This window comes from Struthio camelus, chromosome 17 (genome assembly GCF_040807025.1).
Source record: "Struthio camelus isolate bStrCam1 chromosome 17, bStrCam1.hap1, whole genome shotgun sequence".
Lineage (NCBI taxonomy): Eukaryota > Metazoa > Chordata > Aves > Struthioniformes > Struthionidae > Struthio > Struthio camelus.
In genome coordinates, this window is record NC_090958.1 from 4,545,500 (window position 1) to 4,570,417 (window position 24,918).

The window sequence follows — 24,918 nt, forward strand, 5'->3', positions numbered from 1 at the left end:
ATCCCTGATAGCCTGTCCTGCCCTAGGCAAGCTCTGCTCTGCCACCCTGCAGGGCAGCGCCATCTCGCCTCCTTCCCCAAATGCTTGGGAGCAGCACTGACCATGCCCTGGGCTCTCTTTCTCCAGCAAAGCAAGAGTCAAGGAGACCACAGCAGAGCCGGGGGAAAGAATAAATTCGACAGCAGAGAACTGGGGCAATCCACCCCATGGAAGAAGTGCCTCGTGGTAGCCAGGCGCAGTGCCAGATTGCAGGGCAGACGTGGCCTCTCGGACCCCTCGCCGCAGCTTTCTCGTCTGACAAGGATTAGGCTGGGGTTAGAGATTTAATTCCGAGGCCACGAGATTTTTGGGTCTGTGACATGGTCTTAGATGCGATGATTAGAGTAAATGTCATAGCGCAGCGCAGATAATTATACGCGCCCTGTTACAGAGCAGGCATAGAAGAGCAGGTCCACAACAATGTCACCAAGGAAGAGAAATCATGCCAAATTGCAGGGCTTTGCCCTAATTTTATGCAGTAGGGTATCTGTGTGGGGCCGCAACGGGTGATGGTGTAGGCAACCCCCATCTGAACCTACTCCAGGGACCAAAGCCAGTGTTTGCTAAGCTTGGTACCTGAATTAACCCCCATGCTGCAATGATACACAGGACGAGGGCTCTGCTGGGACCCCGCCAGCCCCTGGGCAGCCCCATGAGCCACGCTGGGCTTAACAGGGAGTAGGGTCTTGGCAGGCTCCCCTCATCCTCCAAGCCACCCAGGGCAGCCCAGGACACAGGAATGGGAAGGACACCCTGAACTTGAAAGTGAGTGGAGATGCTTCACTCCTGGTGCATGCTAGGCTGATCTGGCTCATGCCTGGGGTAGTCCCCCAGGACTCCCCAGGAGGTGTGGTGGGATATCCAGCACGGAGGGGAGCACAGACACTGCCCCCAGGACCAGCTGGGACATCCACCCTTGCCAAAAAGCGCTCTGGCACATAGCAGCGAGACCCTCTGCAGGGAGAAGCACAGGACGCAGCCAGGCCCATAACTGCCAGAGCCTACGGAGCGAACCACAAGCACAAGGCATTCTCCTCCTGCAAAGAGACGACGTGCAGAGGGAGATGTGCTACAAGCAAGAGCAAAAGACTCAACAGTGCCATTTCAGAGGTTGCTCAGTCCCACTTCACCTGAGCAGGGGCACTTCTGCTGCACAGCATGGGCTGGATCTCGCCATCCATCTCCAAGCAGCCCATTCCCACCTGGCACCGGATGGAAACACTTCTCTGGGCTGGCAGCAAGCTCGGTGCAGGAATCCAACTGGGTTTGCACTAACTCAGCAACTTTGCTCTGATCATGAGTGCGCTACCTTTAAAACGCACATTGTAACCCCAGCGTCTAAGCCCATTTGCCTCCCCGGGGACGTGATCCTGGGGAAGTTGAAGTTACCCGAAAAGGCCTGGCCAGAGAAGCGCTGATGCAGCCCTGCACCGCTCAGCCGCAAACGCTGACAGCAGCTCGTTTCTTCTGTCGGAAGCAAAGAGGGAGTCAGCAGCTCGAACACGGGATGAAGAATTACTAACAGTGGGTGAGGAAGCACCAGCAATAGGATCTAGGGCCCATCAAAACAGCACTGCAGTGCTGGGGTACTCTGCTGCCTATTAACTCTAAGCAATTTTTCATTCAAATATCCAGACGTATACAGTTGTTTATGCATCACTAAAACAAGTCATTAAAAAATACGCCCAGGGCTGGTACCTGCTCTCTGCTGCTCGGTGGGGAGTCTGAAGCAGCTCAGAGCATGTGCTCGACATCAGAGTCTGGTTTAATATTGAAATAATTTTCATATTACAGATTAATCACTGAGGGCCGTAACACTGTCACCAAGGGGGCACTGGAGGCTTAGCGTTTCATTCAAATAGCTCTGAATTTGTGCACCGCCTCCCACGCAGGGCGCTCAGGGGATTGCAGGAGCACAGCCCACGAACGGCCCTGGGGAAACGCTCCCTTTCTCTTCCAGCACCACTCCCCTGCTCCAAAGCTGCTGCCGGCAGTGCCAGTGGGGAGAGGAAAAACGCACCCAAAGGAGAACTGTGACACCTCCTTTTTGTAGCCAGGAAAGGAGCAATGGTGCCAACCTGCTGGCATGCGATAGCCAGGCTCTCCAGGTGCACACATGCTCTCAGCTCTCCTCCGGGCAATAATGCCGTCATCCAGCACTGCCGGGAGCTGAGAGCTGCCTGCACACAGCGTGCCACAGGGAAAGGCCAGGAAGGGTGACAGCAGCAGAGCTGGCCCCGAGGGCAGGAGCAGGGTGACCGCACACAGCCACCGGGCAGCTCTCTGAGAGGCTCCTGAGCAGAAGGTGGCCTACAACAACCTTTCCATCCCAGCTCGGATCCACCGTGAGCCTGGCTCAGCCGGATACACAGACACGGGAGACGTAGATGTGAGTCACCTTCACCTCAGCCAAGGCTCAGACTAGGCACGGCATTAAATGCTTAACCTGGGACGGCAGCTCTAAGTGTCACAGCCAGGGCAGGGATGGCCCCTGCGTCGGCTGCACGCCCGGGTCCCAGGGTGGCACTGCTGCTGAGGCCACGCAAACCCGGTCACCCCGGGCAGGGCACCTGACTTCAGGTGCCTCCATTCAGTGGATCAGACCGCAGAGGCTCCTGGGGGCAGTGGCCGGCTCTAAGCAGACGTTGGCTCCTCTGCGGGGGCCGCTGGCACAGGGTCACCTCTCTCCAGCCCGCATGCTGTTGGTCAGGCTTTGCTTTGCTTAACGCTTCATCTGCCCGCACCCTTTGCCTGCTGCCCGTGCAGCACCCAGTTCAGAGCACCGGAAATATTTATGCCTGGCAGCAATCACTGGGCAGCAGCGCATGTGTTTTCGAGAATATAATCGGGAGCCCTGCCTGTCCGCTCAGTGCTCCACCGTGCAAATTACCCCAGCAACGTCATTCCCACAAACTAGACGAGTCTCCGGGTCGGCCACCCCCATGCAACACGTACACATGAGCCGTGCACGCACGGCCTCGTCCCAGCACCTCTGCGCTTGCCGCTCTGCTCCCAGCCACTGCCGGCTGAGGCGAAGGAGGGGAAAGTCTCGGCAGAGAGCTGGACATGTGGCTGGACAGCCCAGACGGCATGGAGAGGCTGAACCGCACGGCCCGCAGCCCTCTCCTCCCTCCCTGGAGGGCGGGAGGCACTTTAAAAGTAGATCTTATTGATCCTGCTTCTGATTGAATCACTCTGTTTCCCATACTTCAAATTGTCCCTGCAGGTTCAGATAGTGACAGGACTCCTCTCTGCTGCTGTCTCGGACTGCTCTGGAGGGGGGACCAGGCGCCCCAGGAAGGTTCATTTCAAAATCTTTGCCCTGCTGCTCTCCGTGCTCAGATCAGCATGTCACTTTAAAAAGCACAGAGAGAAAAAAGGAGATAGTGGCTATTATGCTGTTCCATAAAGTTCAGCTGCCTCTGAACTTCACTGTAGCAAATCCATTCCCATTAAAAAGCTATTTCCAGCAACACCCACCACATTTCGAGCTCTTCCGGACTCCCAAACTGGCTTCCTCAATGTGTTTGCAAGGACCTCTCGCCATCTGTCTGCTGCAAAATTATTAGAAGGGAGTTTGCTTTGCTCATTGGAAGAGTCTACGCAACGTAGCACGCTGCTTTTCATCTCTGCTCCTCTAATTATCCTTTTAATTTCTTTCTTCTTATTTTTATGAACCTCCCACTCCTCCCCCATGGCAGATTGCGACTTGCTTTTCTGCGTCTCCTGTTCATTGCTCCTCACAGCTCCACTTCCAGTGGTCTTCTCTCTGCTTGGCCTTAGCAAGGCTGAAACACCGTCGCATGCTCTCACCAAGCTTGTTATTATGTAAGATTTAATAATCAGTACAGGAGTGGAGAGAACAGGTGGCTTACAGGGGTGTGGGCTCAAATTTCGGCTCCGCAACAGGTCACCTCTGGGCCCCTGGGTGAGTCATGCAGTCCCTCCATGTTTTGAATCCTCACCTGTAAAACATAAATATCTGGCACATCCTGCTCTCTTCTGGCTCTGGCCAAATCTACCTCTTCCATCCTATGCATCACTCACGCAGTGACAAGGTGCACCACTTTCTCCTCTCACATGCCACAGAATTAAGCCAGGGAAGATCTTCTAAAGGAAAAACACCCCTCAGTCGTCCAAGGCAAACTAGGGCACTGCACACAAGCTTGTCAGGTCTCCCATAGTAGTGCACAGCATGTTTACACCAAGGATGTCACCTAAACAGCAAAGTTGATTTATTTACATATGTATTTATTTATTTCTACTTGCTTGATGCTCTTCCCCACGGCTCCAGGGATATTTACATAATCAGATCATGCACAGCTAGATGGAAACCGCAGACACGTAACGCGCGCAGCCAAGCAGCCCGGAAAGCGCTCCTTCCTGCCACAGAGAGCAAAGCACAGCCCCTCTGTGAAAGCATCTTCTCTGCCCATCTCTCGCCCACCAGCGAGAGCAGGCTCGTCCCTCAGGGAAGGGACCAGAGTGCAGAGCAAAGACACACTGCCAGCCAGGGACTTGTGGGGGCCACAGAAAGAAGCAGGAATGAGCACGTACATGGTGTGGCTTCCTCTACAGATCAGCTGGGCAGCCCGTCACATGATGCTTGTCTCCAGCAGGCCAAGGCACGGACGTGAGCGATGGGATGCCCTTCAAAAGCAAAGCTCTGCTCACCAGGCACAGATGAGAAAGAAGCCCTCCCGCCTCGGGGCTGCCCTCCGCTTCAGCTGGGCTGGGTGGCAGCAAATTAGTGCCGTTTGGCTTGCCCGGATGGCAGCACCACTCGCACCAGTTCCCGGCTCTGCGCGTGACCGGGGGCGCCGCACGGAAAGAGAGCATCTGCAAACTGAAACAAGCCTGTCCCTCCTGGCTGGGATCTCTCTGGCCAAAAGGACTTGTGCAAGGATGATTTGATTTCTCCTGCAAGGAACTACAGGCCTGTCAAAAGCATCTTGCCCTCACTTGGGATCAGTGGCCCTGAGATGCCTACAAGAGTCTGCATGGACTCAAGGACAGTGTATTTTCATCTACTGCCAGGAGATGGCTTGATGCCATGTGCTGCTCTTCAGCAATGATTAACATTTCAACGTGGCAGATTTTGGTACCTTTCTATTGCATCCAACCACCCCCAAACAGGAGGACTCTGCCCACAGGGTCTTCACAGCAGTTCATAGAAGTCTGGGGCATTACACCATGCTAAAGAGAAGATAAACTGAGGCACACACTGTTCACGGGATCTGTACAAGAAAATGTGACAGTGTCCAAGTCTCTGACAGGGTCTTCCAAATCCATGGCCATCACCACTTCCCTTCACCTAGTATAACAGCCTGAACCACAGACCTGCTAGGAAAACACCATAATAGAGAGTGATTAATCACAATGGATAGTGATTAGTCACTGCCACCGTGCAGCCAGGAGCACCAGGCCACCATGAGGGTACGCAGTGTTAGGCTGCAATGGGTTCCCTCACTCCTGGGCTCTCACGACTTTGCCCACTGCTCCTTCTCCTCTTTCCTTACGAATCAATCCTTCAGAGGCCCTGCCCCAAACTCCCTGGGGACTCTGGTCTTGATCCTGCTTCTCTTCCCATGGCACCTTACTTCTCAGGACCCTCATCCTAAAGCAATGGTCTCATCAGAAAGCAGAGAGAGGCGAAACTACTGCCCCAGATCTGACCTTCTGCTCCCATCCTGCCTTCTCACATGATACCATCTTTTCTCTTCTGACATCTCCTCGAAAAGCTTAGCCATAAGCTGAAGTGAAAAAAAAAAAAAAGACACTGCTAAAACAGACCTCTCTGACGGCCACCTGAAAACACCTGCCTCCCTGCCGCCTTAGCAGTGGACGACACGGGCCCTCAGACCTGTTACCTCGCCTCTGCTTTGGACCCGGTCAAATCATGTTGAATTCCTGCCATTTTTTCCCTACCCAACAGTTCTGTGGTGTTTCCTACCATCCAGAAAAACCCGCACTCAAGCTCTTATCATCTCATGTTACAATCACCACAATGTGCTCTACTGCTCTGCTGGTCTCTATCCAAAAGGCTGCTGCAGAAGTCCTCTGCCCCAGCAATTTCCTGGCCAGGCAGCTCTTTCTGTATCCCTCCCTAGTCTTCCTCTGCTGGTAACATCGAACCCGAGCTGCCCCTCCCGCACAGAGGGCCCTGGCTGCCCCGCTGCTCCCTGCCACCTCTTCTGGAGCACCGAGAGCCAGTCGTGGCCTCACGCCACTCGTGACACTGCACGATCCTCACTCAAAAAACTTTAACAAACTCTCCACGAGGAGAGCTCTGCACGAGCACCAGCAGAGCCCCTGCAAAACACAAAACACCATCTCAGGAAACCCTTTTGCCCAATAACTACAAAATCTGGAGAGGAGGGGGGATCCGGTGAGTGCTGCGACTGCCTCCGCGCCGTGCTGCCGGGCTTTCGCACCACCGTCTCCCGCACCGCTGGGCGGCTCTCACCTTCGGCACCCGGCGAGGCCCAGTGCCGAGCTCGGCCCTGCCGGCTGGCGATCAGGCAGCGCCGGCTCCCGGTTCATCACTGGTCTTGGTAGGTGCTCTGGCTGCAGTTGATACCAAAAGCCAGGCAGGCTGAGAAAAGAGGTTAATGAATGCCCTCCGGCTCCTGGCATGAAGCCAGGGGGAAGAATTCTTTTTTTTTTTTAAACACATCTTTAAAATAACACATTACCTTTTGCTTTGGGGGAGAGATGGCTCAGAGACAGCGCTGCTCCACTCACGAGTCCCTGAGCTCTGCTGTCATATATCATGCATTATTCCAGGTCTGACAGGCTTCCTTTTTTTTTTTTTTGGCTTTAAATATTTTATTTAGTTTTGTTCACAGCACTTAGGTCACTCTTCCCCGCCCCAGCGGTCCCCAGGGAAAACGAGGCTCCTCGTGAAAGGACGCTTCCCTGAGATGGAGGCAGATCCACACGCCAGTCAGAACTGACATTGCCGGCCAAAAAATCAGAAAGCAATGTCATGCTGCGCAAAGGGCAAAGAGCGGCGACTGACTGCCGGGCACTTCGCGACCTACGATAAACCGGCCGGGGAGAGCGCGGCCGGGCACGTGGCAGCTCCTGGACACCCGCGGGCAAGTCCCCAGTTTGCGTAAAACAACGGGGAGAGCTTCACAGAAGTCAAGGAAGACGTGCATGATCTGGCGTGTGGATCTGAACCTGCAGCGGGAAACGGGCCCTGAATTGCCGTGCTGGCCGGAAAGCAACCCGAGCAGCTGAAAAGCCCCTTACAGCCTAAACTTCTGCTTTGCCGTGGGGACGTTTCGGTGCCGCCTGCCCAGGAAGGGGTTGTGTGGGCTGAGCAGACGCGTGTCTCAGCGGGCTCGAGCGGCTACAGAAGCACGGCAAAACGGGCCCGCTCCTTGGGCTGCGCCTTTCAACTTTGAATCCTCTGCCGGCCGCTCGCTGCCGTGCCCGAGCCGTCAGTCAGCGCCGCGCTAACACCAAACCCAGGCGCCAGCGCCTTCTGCTCTGCTCCGCTCCCAGAGAGCCAGGTGGCGGGGAGGGACCGGGGCGCGCAAGGGAGGAGGGAGACTTTGGGAACAGGAGGAGAACGGGGACATGCAGAAGGGAAGAGGAAAAGGAGAAAACGCTTCCCTCTGCGCCTCCGCCACGGACGCAAAAGCAGCCCCGCGTCGCCGGCAGGCAGCCGCTGCCCGGCCCCCGCTCGCAGCCCGCCCGAGAGCCGGCGGCTCGCTCCGCACTTACGTTGATCATAGCATTGGAGGTGATCCTGAAGAGCGTGGCTCGCTCGTTCACCGCCTTGATCTTCTCGCCGCTCTCGGCGGGCAGCTTCAGGTTCTCCAGCTCGCTCAGGGAGCGCTGCAGAGCCGCCCCGTGCTTCGCTATAAGGTCATTGCATGTGCTCAGGTCCTCCAGCTTGCTCGAGAGGGTCTTCAGCGTGCCGTGCAGCTCGCTCTTGTCAGACTGCGAGGCTGGCTCCTCGTCGCCCGAGTCATCTGCAAAGGGGGGGACGGAGAAAACACCGTTTCCATGGCTACCCCCGGACTGCGCTCAGCCGCCGAGGCAGCGCGGGGAGACCTCCTCCTCCTCCTCCTCCTCCTGCTCGGCGGCGGCGGCAGGGGGCAGCGGCCTCGTGGGCGCCCGCGCAGCACCGCGGCGGGGCGCGAAGCCCTCCCTGCTCCTCCAGCCGCCCGGGGAGGCCGCGGGCGGCGCAGGCGTCGCGCCGCCGGCCGAGCCAGCCGCGGGGCACAGGGCACGTGGGGACGCCCCCGGGCCGGGCCGCAAAGGCCGAAGGCAGGGTTTGGCGTTGGGCGGCTCTTCGGGACGCCAGCCGGAGCCCCGCAGAGGCGTCAGGCGGGCCGCGATCGGCTCACTGGGATTCGGTTCAAGGCGGCTCAGCCTCAGCGGCCAGGGGTGACGTGAGGAGCGGCCGGTGCCACCGAGGGCTGCCGCGTCCTCGCGCCAAACCTCCCATTCCCCCGCTCCCGTGGTTACAAAGAAAAGGCTCTGGGGCAGCTCCGGGCGCAGCACCCGGCGGCCGCAGCCCCCCGCGCCGAGGCCCGCTCGCTCACGCTCTCACGGACATGTCCGCGGAGCCAGGCGGCCAACGCGCCTGTGCTAAGACTGCACCACTCGCACCAGTTCCCGGCTCTGCGCGGCCTGGCTTGCAAAGGGAGAATGATTGCACCTGACGGAAAGGGCCTCAAAACGCAGCCTTTCTCCGAAACCATCCCACCTTCAGAGGACAGAAAAGTCTCTCCCCTCAGTCAGCGCTTCCCCGTCCCCAGCAGCCTCGCTCGGCAGCGGCGGGGAGCTGCACCGGGCCCAGGCCGCAGGGCCTCATCTTCCGCCCCGGGGTGGGCGGGAGGACAAGGTCCCCGACCACGATGCCACGTATGGCATCTGTTTTAAGATTTGCAGCAGCGGTGAAGAGAGCTCCCTTGCAGAGGGGAAGGATCTGTGGCCAGCATCCCCCAGGTATGTGGTTATTCCTGTGATTTCAGGATGCTTGGGTGACTTAAAAACCAAAAACCAAGCCAAAATCGAGTAGCGAGTACAACGCAGTGGATTCCTTTACACTGCGACACGCTGCCTCCCCCGAGCGGGTGGAAGAAGTGAAAGGCTCTGAGACACGGCCTTGCCTGAAGCATCGGACACAAAAGGCGAGCGCGGAGCAGGTCTACGCAGGGAAAGGGTACGGGCACTCCCGCTCTACGTCCTCACCGCTGCGCCGGTCTGGCCGGGGACGTGCAACCCCCAGCCCGTTTTAGTATCTGTGCTTGCTGCGGGCTGCCCTGCAAGCTCCACGGAGAGCCCGTGCTCCTCTGAGACAGGTCGCCCAGCTCAGGGCCTGGCTCAGTCTGTCCTGGTGCTCCGGTTCAAGCAGACTGCAGTCCCGTGCCCACCACGGGGTCCTTCGGGTTCGCCCTGGCCTCCAGCATACGCCCCTCCAACCTGAATGGGAGCGGCCTGCTCGCAGCAGCGCTACGACGAGCCGAGCTCTAGTATAGCTACAAGAAACCAGGGAGGTGCCTGGGACAGAGCCAAACGTGAGTATCTCTGGCCGCAGCAAGGTGATCGTAGCATCTAAATTACTGGGCAATAGATGAGGAGAACCTGCCCAGCCCTGTGTGCTGCAAATACCTGAATTTAAAATGGGGACACTTTTTATACACTGTGGGCTCGATGGAGGGATGCAGGCCCTTGCAGGGCATGCTCCCCCTGCCTTTTGAGCAAAAGGAAGTGCCCCTTAGCAGAGGCTTTTTCTCCCCCTTGAGTGAAAAATGAGCATGAGGTGAGGAGCTCAGCTATGAACCCCACACAGCACCAGGCTCATGCAGAGGCCTGCAGTTCTGCAAGTCAGCAATGGTCGGGCCACGAAACTACTGTAAAGAAAGCATCCGCCCGCATGGGCAAATAACCCACGTGGAAGAAAGTAGAACGTTCAAAGTTTGCCTGCATCACTCTGGGTGCAGCCAAAAACCACCGAGGTAGCACAGCACAAAATGACCCCTTCATTTCCCCTCCTTTAATCCCCTGGTTTTGGGATTATAGAGATGGAAACAAGCAAAACCTGCCTCCAGGGCAGAACCAGCAAAGAAATCTCCTACTGAAAGCCAAGGTGACTCTCTGCTGGCAAAGATCAGCAACAAGAGAGGGGCTAGGCCCTGAAATCCAGACAGCTGGTGCTTAGGGGATAGCTATCGAAGGGAAGGCTCACCAGGCTCTTCAGCCAAATCACCTTGACTCCACCATGCCAGCAGCTCTGGGCAGTAGGAGATCAATGGGCTCAACCACCACTGCCATCCAACATGTCCTCCACCTCACATCAGCCATGAGCCAGGTGCCACGTTTGGGCTGAGAAAAATGTTATCATCTCTCCACGAGGTGCAAATCTAACAAAAGTATCTCAACCTACAGGATGAATTTCTTCTCACAGTTAATCCTTCCTATCTAGCAAATAGATAGGCTTTGGGAATGAAGACAGGACATGCTTCCCAGTGGCTGCAGCTTCTTTGCTGGGGCTGGCGGGGCAGGGGGGAACGAGGATGTCCACTCAGTCAAACAGATGAAGAGACACCATGATGTTGCAAAGAACAGACCTTGGAGGTGCCTTGGTTATAAACAGGGATGTGGCACATGGCTTTTCTGTGCTGGGATGCAAGGAGAGAAGCCTATACTTGGCTGATATATGGGTGGGGGGTTTTATTCCTAGTTCATTTATAAGACCTCTCAAAACATTGCATTGAGAGTGATGTTCAGCCATCACTCAATATAAGCATATTGATTCTATAGCTCTTGGGTCAGCTAAGGAAACTGGAAGAAAAAGTCTTTCATTTAACAGTATTGAAGCTGCATTTCTACTATAAGAATCAGATCAATTCAGATAATTCAAAAGGACAATCAATGTAGAGAGTCAAAGTATCCGCAGAGCAGAACGTGATGGTACGGTCCGGAGCATGCTGGAGATGCACAGTTTGCAGCCAGAGGCGTGAACAAGTCTAACAAAGTCCCTAGAATCAGAATAACGCCCATGCCCACATGCCACAAGCACTTAGCAGGCCCCAAATGGCTGCAGCCACTTCTAGTGTAAAAGGCAACAACTCCTTGAACACCTGCAGGATCAAAGTACAACAGGCAGGGCAGCCAAACAAGGTAATTCAGCTGTCCTGAGCTGTGGAGTTAGTCTAATCCTCTTGAACGTGGACAGTGGTCCGTGTCCACGTAGAGGCTTCCTAAGCACCTGGTGGGACAGACAGGGCTCCCAGAGGGTCCACAAAGAGGCATAGTCCAATCAAGAATAGCCAAGCATAAAGGCCCAACAGAGAAACCAAGTTTGACCCAAGCACTTGGTGCCTCAGGATCCACCGCAGAAAACGCTGCTGGAGAGCATGGCAACCAGGAGCAACACCAAGCGTGCGAGATGGGGTGTGGGGAAGGACAGCATGCAGAGGCTGAGGGACCGGCAGGACTGGAAAAGCCAAACCTGTTGGTGCTAAGGAGCCAGGCTCTGATACCACTCAGCAAGGGTGCTGTAGGAACAGGACATAGGGGCCAGAGCCAACGCTTATGCCATACAACACGATTTACCCCAACTGCCTAAGGAAGACAGGAGAACAAAATAAGGCCTGTTGGGAAACAGGGCACAGAGTAAAAATGCAGGCCTGTCTCACGAAGGAAAGCACCAGGGCAGGATCTCCCTACACAACCACTTGATCCATCCGCAACCCAGCCCTGGGCCACCACAGAGCACAAACTTCTGATGAATATCCAAAGCAGTTAATAAAGCCAGGAGGTAAAGTGGCTTGTGGCCATCAGGGACAAGGTTCAGTAAATAAATAAATAACCAGTCAGTGCCAAAACCCACAGGAAGCAAACTGAGACCTTTCCCAGGAAGGCGAGCAGCCACATCAAGGTGCTGGGAGCAGAGTTTGCTCCTGCCGAAAGGTTGAAGAGCCATTAAGCTGCACTTCAGCAGGGGAACAGCTACGGTCCCTGGGATAAGGCCAGCATTTTGAAAGCATATTCAGTACCAGGCCTCAGGCTCAGAGGAAGGAGGCAAGCCAGGGAAAGAGGAAAAGGAACATGCCGAATTGGATGGGTTACGGGCCAGGACGGTGTCCAGAGGTACAGCAGACATGGGCTTATGTTGCGGGCATCTTGTAACGCAAACTTCAGAAGACCCAACGAGAAAATTTAAATCATTTTCTGCCTGTAAGGAAACTCGCCAAGACCTCCCTGAGCTCCTCTTTCTGTTTCAAGTATGTCTAAGGAGCCTTTCAGCCTGGGGCAAGCCATGGCCCTCTGAGTCACTGGCAGCATCTGCCTCCCACCGCGCTTTGAACATTGCCTTTCCGTCTGCCCCGAATGGGCACCTTTGAAGGATGGCGCGCGCTGTACGGCATAACGCCTCAAACACCCTCCTGGAGAGGCACAGGGAGGCACATTGCTGTTACAGCCCCTCAGAGCTGTCTCGCTGCTGTTCCTCAGGGTGACCTCAGGTGAAGGCCTTTACCCCTCCACTTTCATGGTGTCCTGCCCAGTAGCCTACACAAAGCATCTTCCCTTTGCTGTCAAATATAACATGAGCTTTCATCTGAGCTGCTGCCCAGCACCACAGCTTCTACTTTGGGAGGCTCCAGCTACAGCCGCTGGCTTTCACCATGCTGGAAACCTGTCACACAGGTGATGCAACATCACCATGCCACGTGGTCCCAGGCTGGTCCAGGACATCCTGTCAGTCTCCTGGGATGACACCATGGCCAGTTGTGAGCAGGGACACAGCAGGGGTTAGCAGGGCGCTGGAGCAGGCAAGCTGCAGCAGCACAGGATCCCCAAGCAGCCCCCTGTGGCTTGCAACAGCCCAGGAAGGGCTACCTAGGGGCACAACCATGTTCATGGGGCGACACGTTCCCAGCCGCCGGGGCTGACATCGTTGCAGGGGAGTCGGCAGTGGCGGGGCGGCCAGCGCCGCACTGACAGGGATGCTGTGCACAGCCGGGGCCAGGCTTAGACCCAGGGAGCTTCAGTCCCGCGCTGACATCAATGGGAGCATTCAGGGCTCCAGCTGCTTCACACAGGAAGGCAGCCAGCACCTTCCAGGCTTTGCTTTCGCCTCTAGCTAGTCTGAAAAGACATGAACCAGCAAGGAAGCCGTGCACCTCTGGAGCTGTTGGAGATGTGGCCTGGAAAAGCTTGCCCATGCCCAAGAGATGCCCAGGCTTTGCTTGGGGATGGCAGGAGGAGTGACAGCAGAGGGGCCGACTCCTGAGAAGGGCCAGCCTTCCCACGGTGCAGGAAGTGCATTAGCCTGGCTATTTTCCCCCAAAAGCTGGACCACAAAGCTCACAAGAATGTTGCTTCTACCTGGACGGAGGACAGAAACCCCCAAAGAACCTACCCAAAGTGATGCCTGTCCAGCTACAAAAGCCACACGTGTGCCACATCTCTGCTGTGATCACTGCCCTGATCCTCCCCTCATCCCAAGTGCCCACAATAACAGGAAACAGTGCAAAGCACTGTGCATCACCGCGCACCCCGATGGCAGGCGCATCTCCTGCGGCATGCCCACCCGCCATAGCGTGCGCACCCGCGGAGAGCAATGCAAATATGGCATGCCGCTCAGACAGCCAAACTGCACATGGAGCCGGAACGGGATGGTGGTGGTGTTTATGCAGGAGGGCTCAGCCCAGCCCAATCCACCAGCTTCCAGTTCAAGAGACCCCTCACCGCCTCCAGCATCTCCGCCCGCGCTCTCGCCGCGAGCATCCCCTGCAGCTTCAGGGGCACGCTGGCCCCAGCAGGCTTGCAGCGAGCTACCTGTGCTCAAATAAGTCAGTGGGAAGCACCTTTCTTCAGTGTTCAGTGATCCGGTCACTAATGAATCCAGTCATTAGTGCCTAAATGGTATTTTATAAACCTATCAGAAGAAGCCAACCCAGAAATTTGCTCATGGAGAAGCCAACCACCCTGGCTTGGTTTTCATCACAGACACCAGCCAGGCAACCATCACTGTGTCAAAAAATGCCATTACCTCTAGGTGACTCAAGGTGATGGACCCAGTTTGGACTTTTTCTGTTTGTTTGTGGGAGGAGTAGACACTGGTGATACTTCTTAGGCCCAATCTTGTCTATTTGCAGCGATTGCTGGAGGAATGGGGAAGGTGCAGGAGAGCCGATGTCCCCTTTTTGTGCCGTTGTTTGCAAAACCTCCGTGCCCGGCCTCTGGGGTTCGATTCCAGGCCCTACCGCTCCCCTCGTGTCACCTGGGCTTTTACATTCACAGACCTCAACTTGCCCAACCACCTCAAAGGGAACTGCAATAGCGACCTCGCAATGGGGCGCTCAGGCCAATTGCACTCCCAGTCACCGTTTTGAATTGAAAAGTGCTCCACAAAGGCCTCCGTCAGTTATTCGCAGGGCTGAATCCTGGCCCCCACAGGCTGTCCATGCTTGGCTCTTTCTGGGGCACAGGCTGTACAGTCTGCCTTCCTATGCATGGGCAAACCTGAACCAGAGCCTGGGGATTTTGCCTGTCGTTAAAAAACCCCAACACAGGGATGGCTCAGCTGTGCTGCGAGAAAGGGACTCCATCCTTTGGCGAAACGTTATTTCCTCTCCTTCACTCCCTGTACATCGAGGCTGCTCTAATGATTTCTCCTTGTGCACTCAGCTAAACACAGCAAATATGAACATGGCATGGCCCTCCCTTTTTTTTTTTTTTTAACCACTGCACAGAATTATATAAACGCCTCGAAGCCCAGTGAAAAGAGCTCCTTTCTTGCTGGGAGAAGGCACCTGGGTCAAACCATGACAGTTGTGATACTGTCCTTTCAGGCCGAGTTAGTTCAGATGAACGTTCATCAGCGGAAGCTAGTTCAGAAGAATATTCCTTTTATTCCCTCTTTATATAACGCCAGCAAATACCAGAGCTCAGTGAGACCCCGCTCAAATCTGCAGACTCAAAGGTCGCTCATCAATAACCAGCTTAGAAAGAAACTACAAAAGAGGAGAAAAGAAACACTGCGGGATGAACAAGTGCTGCTGAAAAAGCCTGCCAGCTCACAGGAGGCGTCCAAGAGAGGGGCCGCTTGCACAAGTTGCCCGTCTGCCTAATTGCATGCCCCAAAGCTGGTTTTATTGTCGGGCTGGGACCCAGGTGAGTCAGGCAGCAGGATCCCACATTCATCCGCTTTAGCCCTTTCAGGCCCAAATAGCACAAATCGAGAAAGGGCCTCGCAGGCTCTACTGAGGCTGCAAAGTCCAAACCAGATCTTGAACTCAGGCCAGACGGTCGCGACACACATGCAGGAGGGAGCAACGTGCAATATCTGTTCTGGAGAACTAAAGCACGCACAGCATGGAGAATGGAAACATGCTGTCCCGCGCGTCCCATCCCCATACATGTGTCCCGTAACCCCCAGGCAGCTCTGCCTCTGGCTGCAATCCTGCTGCCCAGCCCGCACGGGAGCAGGGAACAGTTTACATGGCTTCTGTGATCCACAGTAAAATAAAAATATCTCATATAACATAATTTGCTATAATTAGCTCCAATCAGAGTATAGGAAGAAGAAAGCACAACACTACCGTTGCATTTAAATCAGAGCAAGTTAAAGAGCAAAATGTTTGTGTAAAACGCACCCAAACAACCCTCCCGGCCCCTCGCAGTGATCCGACCGGGGCAAGCTATTAAAAGCATCTTTGAAGATCAGTTTCTAATCTGCAGCTGCAAACACTGAAATACCATCAAGCATTGAAATACTTTCAAACACTGAAACACTTTCCTCATTACTGTGCTGTCCCCCTGCAGCACCAACACAGACCAAATAGGACTGAGCAAGTCCCCTGAAACGCGTCTCTCTCATTCCTCAAGTAACCACCAACCTTTCAGATCTGCACCAGATTGCTGGTGTTGTTCCTAAGAGCATCCCAAGAATCAGAGTGGACAGAGGCCTGTTTCCATGTAATCTCCATCCAGTACTTTACGTGCTGAAATGGAGACTCGAGTCTAGCAAGAACAGTAGTTCTCCAGCTGATGTCTGTGTACCACCAGGACAACCACCGTAGGGGGAACCTTCCCATTTGTCCCAGCAGGATGGCTGGGATCACAGGAGACGGGGTCGTCTAGATCTGGACCCTACACTGAAAACAGGTCATCGGCCCTCTTTCTGCCTTTTTTCCCCATCTGGGAGAGAGAGGGCTGGGACCTAAGGAAGTCACCTCGCTGTGCCAGTGCGAGACCCTCTGGCTGTCACAGCTACTGCCAGCACCTATTTGTGAAGCGCTTGAAGAGAGAGCAGTAGCAAAAATTATTCTTGCTGCTGAGGATAAAGGATTCACTCATCCAGAAAGGTGAAAGAGCCGCAAGACGCTGCCTGAAGGTCTCCGCTTTGGATACAGCCAAATGCCGGGACATTCAGGGAGATTTCCCTATGTCAAGCCTTTGTAACCACCCAGCCAGGGAAGCCTGGATTTTGATTCAATGAGGCTGGTGAAAACACCCTAAAGGTCAGCAAATACCACAGTGAGAGACAGATTCTTTTCGGGTCTCCTCATTCTGGGGCCAAAACTGCACATAATTGGCACAAGCACCACACAGTGATGTCCATGACACCTGCCTTGCAAACTCCGAGCAGTCACATTTTCGGCAGGGAATATCACAGCCGCCCTAATGTAGGATTTTCTAACTTCTGCAACTTAAGATTTCAAACTCTCTTGGAAACGGGAGAAACTCATAAAATGCTCGGGGGCTATGGAGGAGGAGAACACAATTTCAAATTATTTCTTCTCTCGCCAGAATAGGTTCAGCTTGGAGGAGACCCGTTGAGGGCAAAGCTATTTCTCACGGAGAGTCAAGCGTCCTGTCGCGTAAACAGTGCAATACTCTTAAATAAAAGGGGCTCTGTGAATGACCCCTTTCCTTCCGCAAAGGACCCAAATGTTATTTTTACCTGTACGGCAAGCCCTTGTCTCTTCTTCGTGCATCACCTGGCGCTGCCGGGAGCAGCTCTGCCATCTGCTCTCTGCAGAAGGAAAAAAAAAATCCTTCCCTAAAGGAGCAAAACCCGGCTGATTTCTGCAGTTTGGCGGGGTGCGCTCCGCAGCGCCGGACCCCCTGCGCACGTGCTGGGACGCGGGTGCGCCTGCATGTCCGCAGCACCCTGCTTCATGTCCTCCGCCACCAGGAGGGGAGCAGAACATCCCTAGCTCACCTCGGCTCACCCCATCCCTCACGACGGGACACGCTTACGATAAAACAAAGGCTACCTTTGTTGAGCAAGAATTAACGGCGCTCTCTTCCAGCCTGCGCTTACAAGGCTGCAAACAAAAGCTACCAAAGGAAAAAAAACACACAAAGCTGTCAACAAACACTTGACGGCAAATTGCCTCCAGGCTTTTGTAGATACCTCTTAGCAGGTGGATCCTCGTGGCACCAGAAATGTTTCATGCATGCGGTTTCAGCTTGCCATATGATCAGCATTTCTTGGCACCCAGCATGCACGCAAGCCTCCGCGAGCACGAGCTTGGACACCAGTCACTGAGCAAACACTCAGCGAAGGACAGATCCTGCCCCCGGCTCGCAGGGCCCAAGAGAGCAAAAGCACTTCTCCAGCGGGACTCTGAGCAGACAGCGCAGTCAGAGGGTGGGAGCAGAAGGGGACAGGGCTTCCCTACGGTCACCCAGCAGGTTGATAAAAGGCACAAGGGGCCCGAGTGAGAGCCCTGGCGCTGGGGGCCGGCACGCTTCACGTGCACGCAGGGTCGTTCGCAGCAGCTTTTCAGAAATCTTCCCTGTAGGAACTCGCACGGCTCTTACTTTGACACGTGCCCTTAGTCCGTGCACAGTGTGCACCCCAAAAAACACCAGTCCCTGCAAACTGAGTCCTTTCTTCCCTTAACTGATACTTAGCCTTGACCTGCAAACAAACTTGAAGGAATTCTGTTTTGAGTTTTATTTGTAGGGCACTGGCATGAACCAGTTGCTATAGGAACAGCCGGCCTCACCATAAGCCGAGAAGATTATTTTTGGAGCCGTGATGCTATTTAATCTATGTAAAATGGATCAGCAGCCAGCAGCCGTAAGCTGCCTCCGGCCCTGGAGAGCAGCTACACGAAACCTCCGGGCGCAGAGCAGCATCGCGGAGATGGGGCCGGTAAGGGAGAAGCCGCCGCTACGTCACCGCCTCCTTCTCTCTCTGCCTCTAGAACTTCCTTCGGCTGAATGGTTCTCATTGCCTGCGGTCTTCCTGGTGCAGGACTGCTCGCTGGAGGGCCAGGCGCGACGCAGGCGTCTCTCGGGGTTGAGCCCGCTGCAGCGCGACCCAGTGACACAGGCGGTACGCGGGGGACAGTCGTCCCGCAGCGCACCGGAGGGACCCGCGGCAATGCCAGCACGCTGCTGCTCACAACCGCGTAATCTCAGTGGTTCCCCCGGTGCTGGCAGCCCCCTTCCGGAGGGAATACGATAGACTATAAGGAGGCGACGGGATGAAAGTGATTATATAGTGTTCGTCCTTTTATTCTAAAATTCCCAAACTTAATTCTGAGTCAAGCAGTAACATCTCCAGCCCAAAGGACAGCCAGTAAACCACATCTAGGGTATATAATTACTCCCCAGCGAGCTCCTTTACTCCTACCTTTCCCTCCCAGCCCAGCACAGAGGCTCTGTTCACGTTCCCGACATCCTGAACATTTCTTTTTCACCCTATTAGCAGAAAACTTTCCCTTCCTGGCTATTCTCACTTCCAGAAAAAGTCTTCTCCTTTTCACATCCTCCTTAGCTATCCTCTGAGCACCCTGCAACCCTGTTAACTGCTCGCCTGCTGCTTTGCTGAAGTCTCCGGAGCTTCTCAAAGGCAGCGTTGGTATTTTTTGGTAAGTTAAACCTGCCCTTTCTGCTGGATGGAAAACAGCGCAAGCAGACGAGGGCAGCAAAAGAGCAGGATCAACGTTGCGGAAGCACCGGCAAGCCGGACAGGCTCCCGTGCTCGGCAATGCCGGACACCAGCCCCGGAGCTGCAAACAAGGGCAGCCCCCTGCAACCGTTACACAAACACAATGCAAAAGCAAATTGAGCTGCAGAAAGACTTTTTTTTTTTTTTTAATCAAAACAGTTTCATTTTTCCTATAGGGAAAGGGATTATTTGCTGCTGTCCATGGGTGAAACCATCACGGAAGAGTGCCGCCAGAAGGGAGGCACGGTCTTCCATTTGGTCAGCTCGCTCAGGAGGTAGAAGTGGCCAATTCACCGAAGCACGTGAGCGTACGTTGATGTTTGCTTTATTTCCCCTTTTTCAGTGTCTCTACTCAAAGACACCAACGGGTGACTTCTCAGCATTGCCCCCGCCGCAAAACGAGCACGGGATAGGCTTTAGACACAAAGGCAAAACAAGAAAGTTTGTGATTCCCTCCAAGTCATACAGACTCTGGAGGAAATAAATGACCCAGGGAGCCAGCCCCAAAGCCAGACACCAAACTAGGCCACCCACAGCCCTCCCGGGGTCCCCCAGCCAGGGGTTTCCGTTTGGGCCATGGAGTGGCCGATCCGAACGTACAGATCCGTTAAGGCATCCGCACCAACAACCCAGCTCAACGTAGCCAATGTCAAAGTGGATTTTCTCATCCTGCTAAAATGAGGCTGGATCAAAGAAGCACTGAGGGGCGCTTGGTTTGGGAGAGACAGCTCGGGGTTTGATCTTCCCACCTGGGCACGTTACAAAGGCAGCAAGACCCACGCAGCGGGGGGAAGCGGGGAGCTCTGCTCCCTGCACTGTCGGCAGGAGCACCACGCACGATGCTAGAAAAGAGGGGAAGTGGAGGGGGAATCCACAGAAAGCAGAAACGGGGCCGGACAGGTTGGCTGGCACATCCACTCGTTCGACACACCACGGGAACCAACGCCAGTTCGCTAAGAGATGCCCTCTTTACCCCATCCATTCCTCTACCACCAGTTTCTCTGCTGACACCGTGGATTTGACTCAGAAATGACATCCATCCCCATCAACGATTGTCTGTATCTCTTGGAAGCGTTCATTGCTAGTCGTTTCTCAACCGGAGCAATATTCATGTTGGCTGTGGAAGACACATCTGCTTTCATCACTTTAAATAGCTATGAATATTAAATGGAAACTGGTATCTATATTTAATAGTCTAGCCTGGCTGCCAAAAGATAGGCGAGTTTTTACAGCATCTGCAAATACAGGCATAGGCAGAGCGTTCTGGGGTGTGAAGAACTGCGCTGGAAATTAAATCACCAAAATAGCATAGCAAATGATCACTATAAATCATTCCAAATTTTGGTGATCACTTAACAATTACCCGCAACCTGGCAAGGGTATTTCTTCTATTGCTAATGTAACTGGACAGCTGTTCAAGCAAGCAGAGGCCTAAAAGCAGCAAGTATTTGCTTGTTGTTCAGCTTGGACACTTCTTGAAGTCACACTCAGCAGAAGTAGGCAGTGGAAGAGAGTGGAGGGCATAAGGACCCCATCCTGGGCCAGCACAAGATCCCACAACGGGGCTTTCCACAATAAGTCCAGGGTTCAGAGATCTGTGCTCCTATTGCAATATCCGATCAGATTTGCCAGAAATCCTAAGTATTGTAGAAAGAAATGAAATGCATACATTTTGCAGAAATTTAGGTCTAAGGACTGGAGTAATCCGATCTAAGTTGGCCCTGGGTTGTGCAAGGGGTTTGGACCAGAGATGCCCATAGAGCCCTTCCAACCCAAATTACTCCACAACTCCATGTTAAATGAAATTGGGCTGCTTGAAATAATTGGTTTTGGATCATAATCAGGTCTAATGTAAAGCTGTAATAAAGGGGTTAGTTTAATATATATGCAAATGAGAAACATATTTGCATAAGCACTAAGATGCATACATACTAACATATCAGAATATCTGGTTAAAATATAAGGAAAATGAATACATAAAATAGGTAAGATATGAAAATGGGCTTAATTTTTGGAGCCTTTCTTTGGGTTATAGCTTGGACAGCACACCACCCTTCAATCCATGCTGAAATAAAGAAGGTAAGTAACCGCTTTCGTTTTGATTTTAAAAACTGTTAATACTATCTCTTGATTTCTGTAGCTGTGATTTCTTTAATACTTTAGTGCAACTGGCTGGAGTGAAACCTAACAGCAGAAGTGCCACTTTAACGTGGCCCTCCGTCACTTGCTTTGCTTTGGGCAGTGAACACCACAGCGACAGCAGGTCTGAAAGACCAAGAACAAAAGACTCAAAAGGATAAAAAGCAGCTGGGGTCAGTCTCTTGGCACCTCATCCGCGATAAATTACTGCTTATAAGAAAAGCAACTGGCAGAAATACACTGTAATAGTAGAGAACATGCAGAAACTAATGGAGACAGGACCCCAAAATCAAGGTAACAAGGCTGACTGCGAGATAAACATGCATGAAAACGCCTCCTTGGAAGAGGGGGCTGCGTGCGTAATTCCTCCGAGACATCAGAAAGTCAATGTAAGCAAGGAAGCTAAACAGAACGATCAACAGGTCTTGAGCTATTTTGGCACTAGCCCTTCACTGCTCTTGTGATTGACACTTCTGCTCTGATAAAGACACATTTCCAAATGAGGGAACGCTCCGTTCAGAGCTGTCTATGGCAGAGACGCCAAGTAAACTATCTGAGCTACCAGCCTGAAGCAAAATCTGCAGCAGAAGTGGAACTGCTTTCGAACCACGGCCCCAGGTCAGCGCCAGCACCCTACAGCCCTGTGAAATGAGTCTTTCCTTCAGCACAAGTGAACCCTAGGAAAAACTTTCCTTACACCACGAAGGAATACCAGAGGACCAAATTTCTGAGAAAAATCTGAAACGGAAAAGGCTGTTTTCACACTTTGTGCTTTTTTATTTAAATATACATTTTCAGAATTCATTTGGGAGGCACAGGACATTTGTCCCTTTTTTGCACAGTGCCATACAGGTTCTAGTAGTGGACTTGCCGTAGATTCCCATTAGGTGATCTAACCTCACAAATTTCTTTTGGCACAAATCATCTCTGCCATAAGGGTCCTGAAACCAGTGAAGTGACACCTCGGATGATTTTTGACCCACCTTACATTATCTGCTTCTTGTTCCGTGAAGTGAATGCTAAAGTACCAGACTGGTAGACCAGTCCATTAATGCTTGTAAAGGACTTTGGTTTCTTAAGACCAAAGCACTGGGAAAGCACAAAGTATTGGTATTACAATTACGGTAGCGTGCCCAGTCCAGCTATTGAACATTTTATTGCTGCAATTAGAAAACGATGATGTTACCAGTCAATAAGCCTCAGCAGCAAACGCTGCACTTTGTCGAGACTGCAGCCATTCTCTTTCCCACACACATGGGGTTTTCTGATTACCCAATCACCTACACCAGTCCAATAAACTACTAAGGCAACGAAGACGTACACATCAGCTGAAAACGCTGAAAGATAGAGTTCAAATTCAAAAGAGTTTGGACAAATTGGAGAAACGGAGTCTGAAATACAGGACACACAAAATGCTAGATACCATATTGCACCAGGTAGAGAAAACCAACTAGACATCAGACAACCACTAGTTCAGCGGAAAAGGATCCAATGAGCATAACTTATTATAAATACAATATTAATTAAAATGAATTTTTAAAAGTGCACTGAAAAAGCAAATAAATAGTCATATGAACAGAATAATACTATCTAAGACATGTGATGTCATTTCTGATAAATCTCCAACAGCCTATGCCCGGTTTGGAGTACTGAACTCTTAAGACACAGGGGCACCATAAAAAGACAGTTCATGGGAGCATCCATAAGAAGGATTATGTGGGCAGGAAAACACATGCTGCAGGGAGAGATTGAATGAAAGGACAGCGTTGAGCAAAAATGGGAGAAAACTCATTGGAGATATGGTAACGGTCTACAAAAAACCCAGGAAGTTGTTAACAAGCAGAAGGGAATAATCTGTTCTCCATGTCCACAGTGGACAAGACAAGAAACCATGAGCTTAAATTATTGCAGCAACACTGGATATTCGGAATAACTTTCTATCCACAGGGGTAGCAAAGCCTCAAAGAGGCTTCCTGCAGAGACCGTGGGAACTCAGCGCTGAGATCTCTGGGAACAGGAACAGCAGCCATCTGTCAAGAATCGTTTGGAGAGAGCTGATCCTGCCCTAGGGCAGACGGATGAATCTAACAGCCTCTTGGGGCTTCCTCCAGCCTCGTTCGCTAGGATCATTTAAAAGAAAAAAAAAAAGGCTAGAGAACAGTCAGGAAACAAACCTGCAAAAAGAAGTAAACAGGCAACCGACAGGCAACCGCATCACAAGCCAAACTGGAACCCTGCTGAGCTTAAGAGGAATTTTGTCTTGACTTCAGTGAGCCAGGGAAGGGCATCAGTGGGTAAAGGATGAGTCACAGGCATGTGTCAGTCCTGTTCTGCACACGCTTTAGAAGCAATTGTTTTAAAAACTGTCCCAAAACTCTTCTCAAGGGAAAGCAGGAGTAGGACTTCCTTTACAAGGAGATCTCTGCTTGCTGGCTTTTGGAGAAGTTGGAGGGTTTTTTCGATCCCTTTTTAGACTACAATTTTCTGCTCTCTCTTTCCAGGGGAATAATAAGTTTGGCAGATACCAAGAAAAATATCAAGCCAGACCACGAACCTGCTAAACTGGAGGCATACATTGCAAGGAGCAGAACTGGCCAGGAACACAATCAGAGCTAAAAATGAGTCCAGCTGATGCTATTGTTAAAACATTGACGAGCCAAAGTTAGCCACGCTGGGCAGAGCCAAACGAACGCTGTATACCCTAAAAAGAGTTCTGAATAACAGTGAAAAAAATTGTGGTGAAGGTGTGATTATAGGGAAAGAACCGGTCATTATCAGGCAATTAGCAGCTCACATTGCATATCTCAATACTAGGAAAAAAAAATGGCCAGATAAAAATAGAAACTTTTCCACTATACAACTTGGAAATGCAGTGGCACACCATCTGAGTAACTGAGAGGGTTCAGGATGCAAAGCACTGCTTCACTACAGGTCTGCTTAAAAGCAGAGGCATCTGCCTCCCGTTTTGCAAGCACAACCAACCGTGGGCCCCAGAGAGAGCTACTTTGCTTTCATTCACACCTGCAAAACTGCCCAGGGGACCCTAGCACTTCCCGCTGAACAGGCTGCGGTGAGCATAGTGGGGGCTCAGCACACCGCAAATTGGCTCCACGTTTCACTAGTTTGAGCTTTTGCAGAACAACTAACACCAAGGAGGAAACCCTGCGTGCAGTGACCTCACGCTAGGATCAGTCCAGGGAAGCTGCCTTAGGCAGGTTGATAGTTTTGAAGGGAGAGATGGAGACAGTCCCCGCTGGGAGCACACGCACGGACGCAGGCTGGGCTGCTCTGGAGCAGCTCACGGCACTACGCCCATTGGCAGGACCCCAGTTTCGCAGCACACGCACTGACAGCAGCGCTTTGAAGGCTGCTCGGCCCTCCCAGGACGAGCCTGAGGAGCACTTTGGGGTCTAGGTCGGAGCAGCAGATGTGGTCTGTGTGGAGAGGCAACCCACGTGCTTCTCGGAGCAGTCCCAGCTAGGCACTAGGAAAAGGAACAACAGATATTCTGCAATAGCCAAGAGGGGCTCTGCTAACCAGCATCCCCATAATATTCCCATTTCCCCTTCCCAAGGCACATAAATTTGAGAAGAAATTCCTTTCTACTAGGATGTCTCATCTGCAGAGGGAACCCAATCCCTCTTTGGACGTTTAACAACTGCCGGCTTTCATGCCAGATCATTCACAACATATTAAGAGTTCGTTGAGCACAGAGGGGAGCTTGCAAGCTGCTGAAAGATGAAAAAAGTGTGCTGCACCCTGGGATCACCCTGTCGGCTCCCTGGATACAATCCTGT

General features: G+C 52.8%; 1 protein-coding gene across 7 annotated transcripts in view; it reads right to left on the reverse strand.

Moving 5' to 3' along the window:
* OSBP2 (oxysterol binding protein 2) overlaps positions 1-24,918 on the reverse strand; it is a 167,240-nt gene that overhangs the window by 47,042 nt on the left and 95,280 nt on the right. For all 7 annotated transcript variants that reach the window (XM_068910963.1, XM_068910958.1, XM_068910965.1 and 4 more), the window contains one exon: positions 7,774-8,024. In XM_068910963.1, the coding sequence (XP_068767064.1) occupies positions 7,774-8,024 (251 nt within the window). The remainder of the gene's footprint in view (positions 1-7,773; positions 8,025-24,918) is intronic.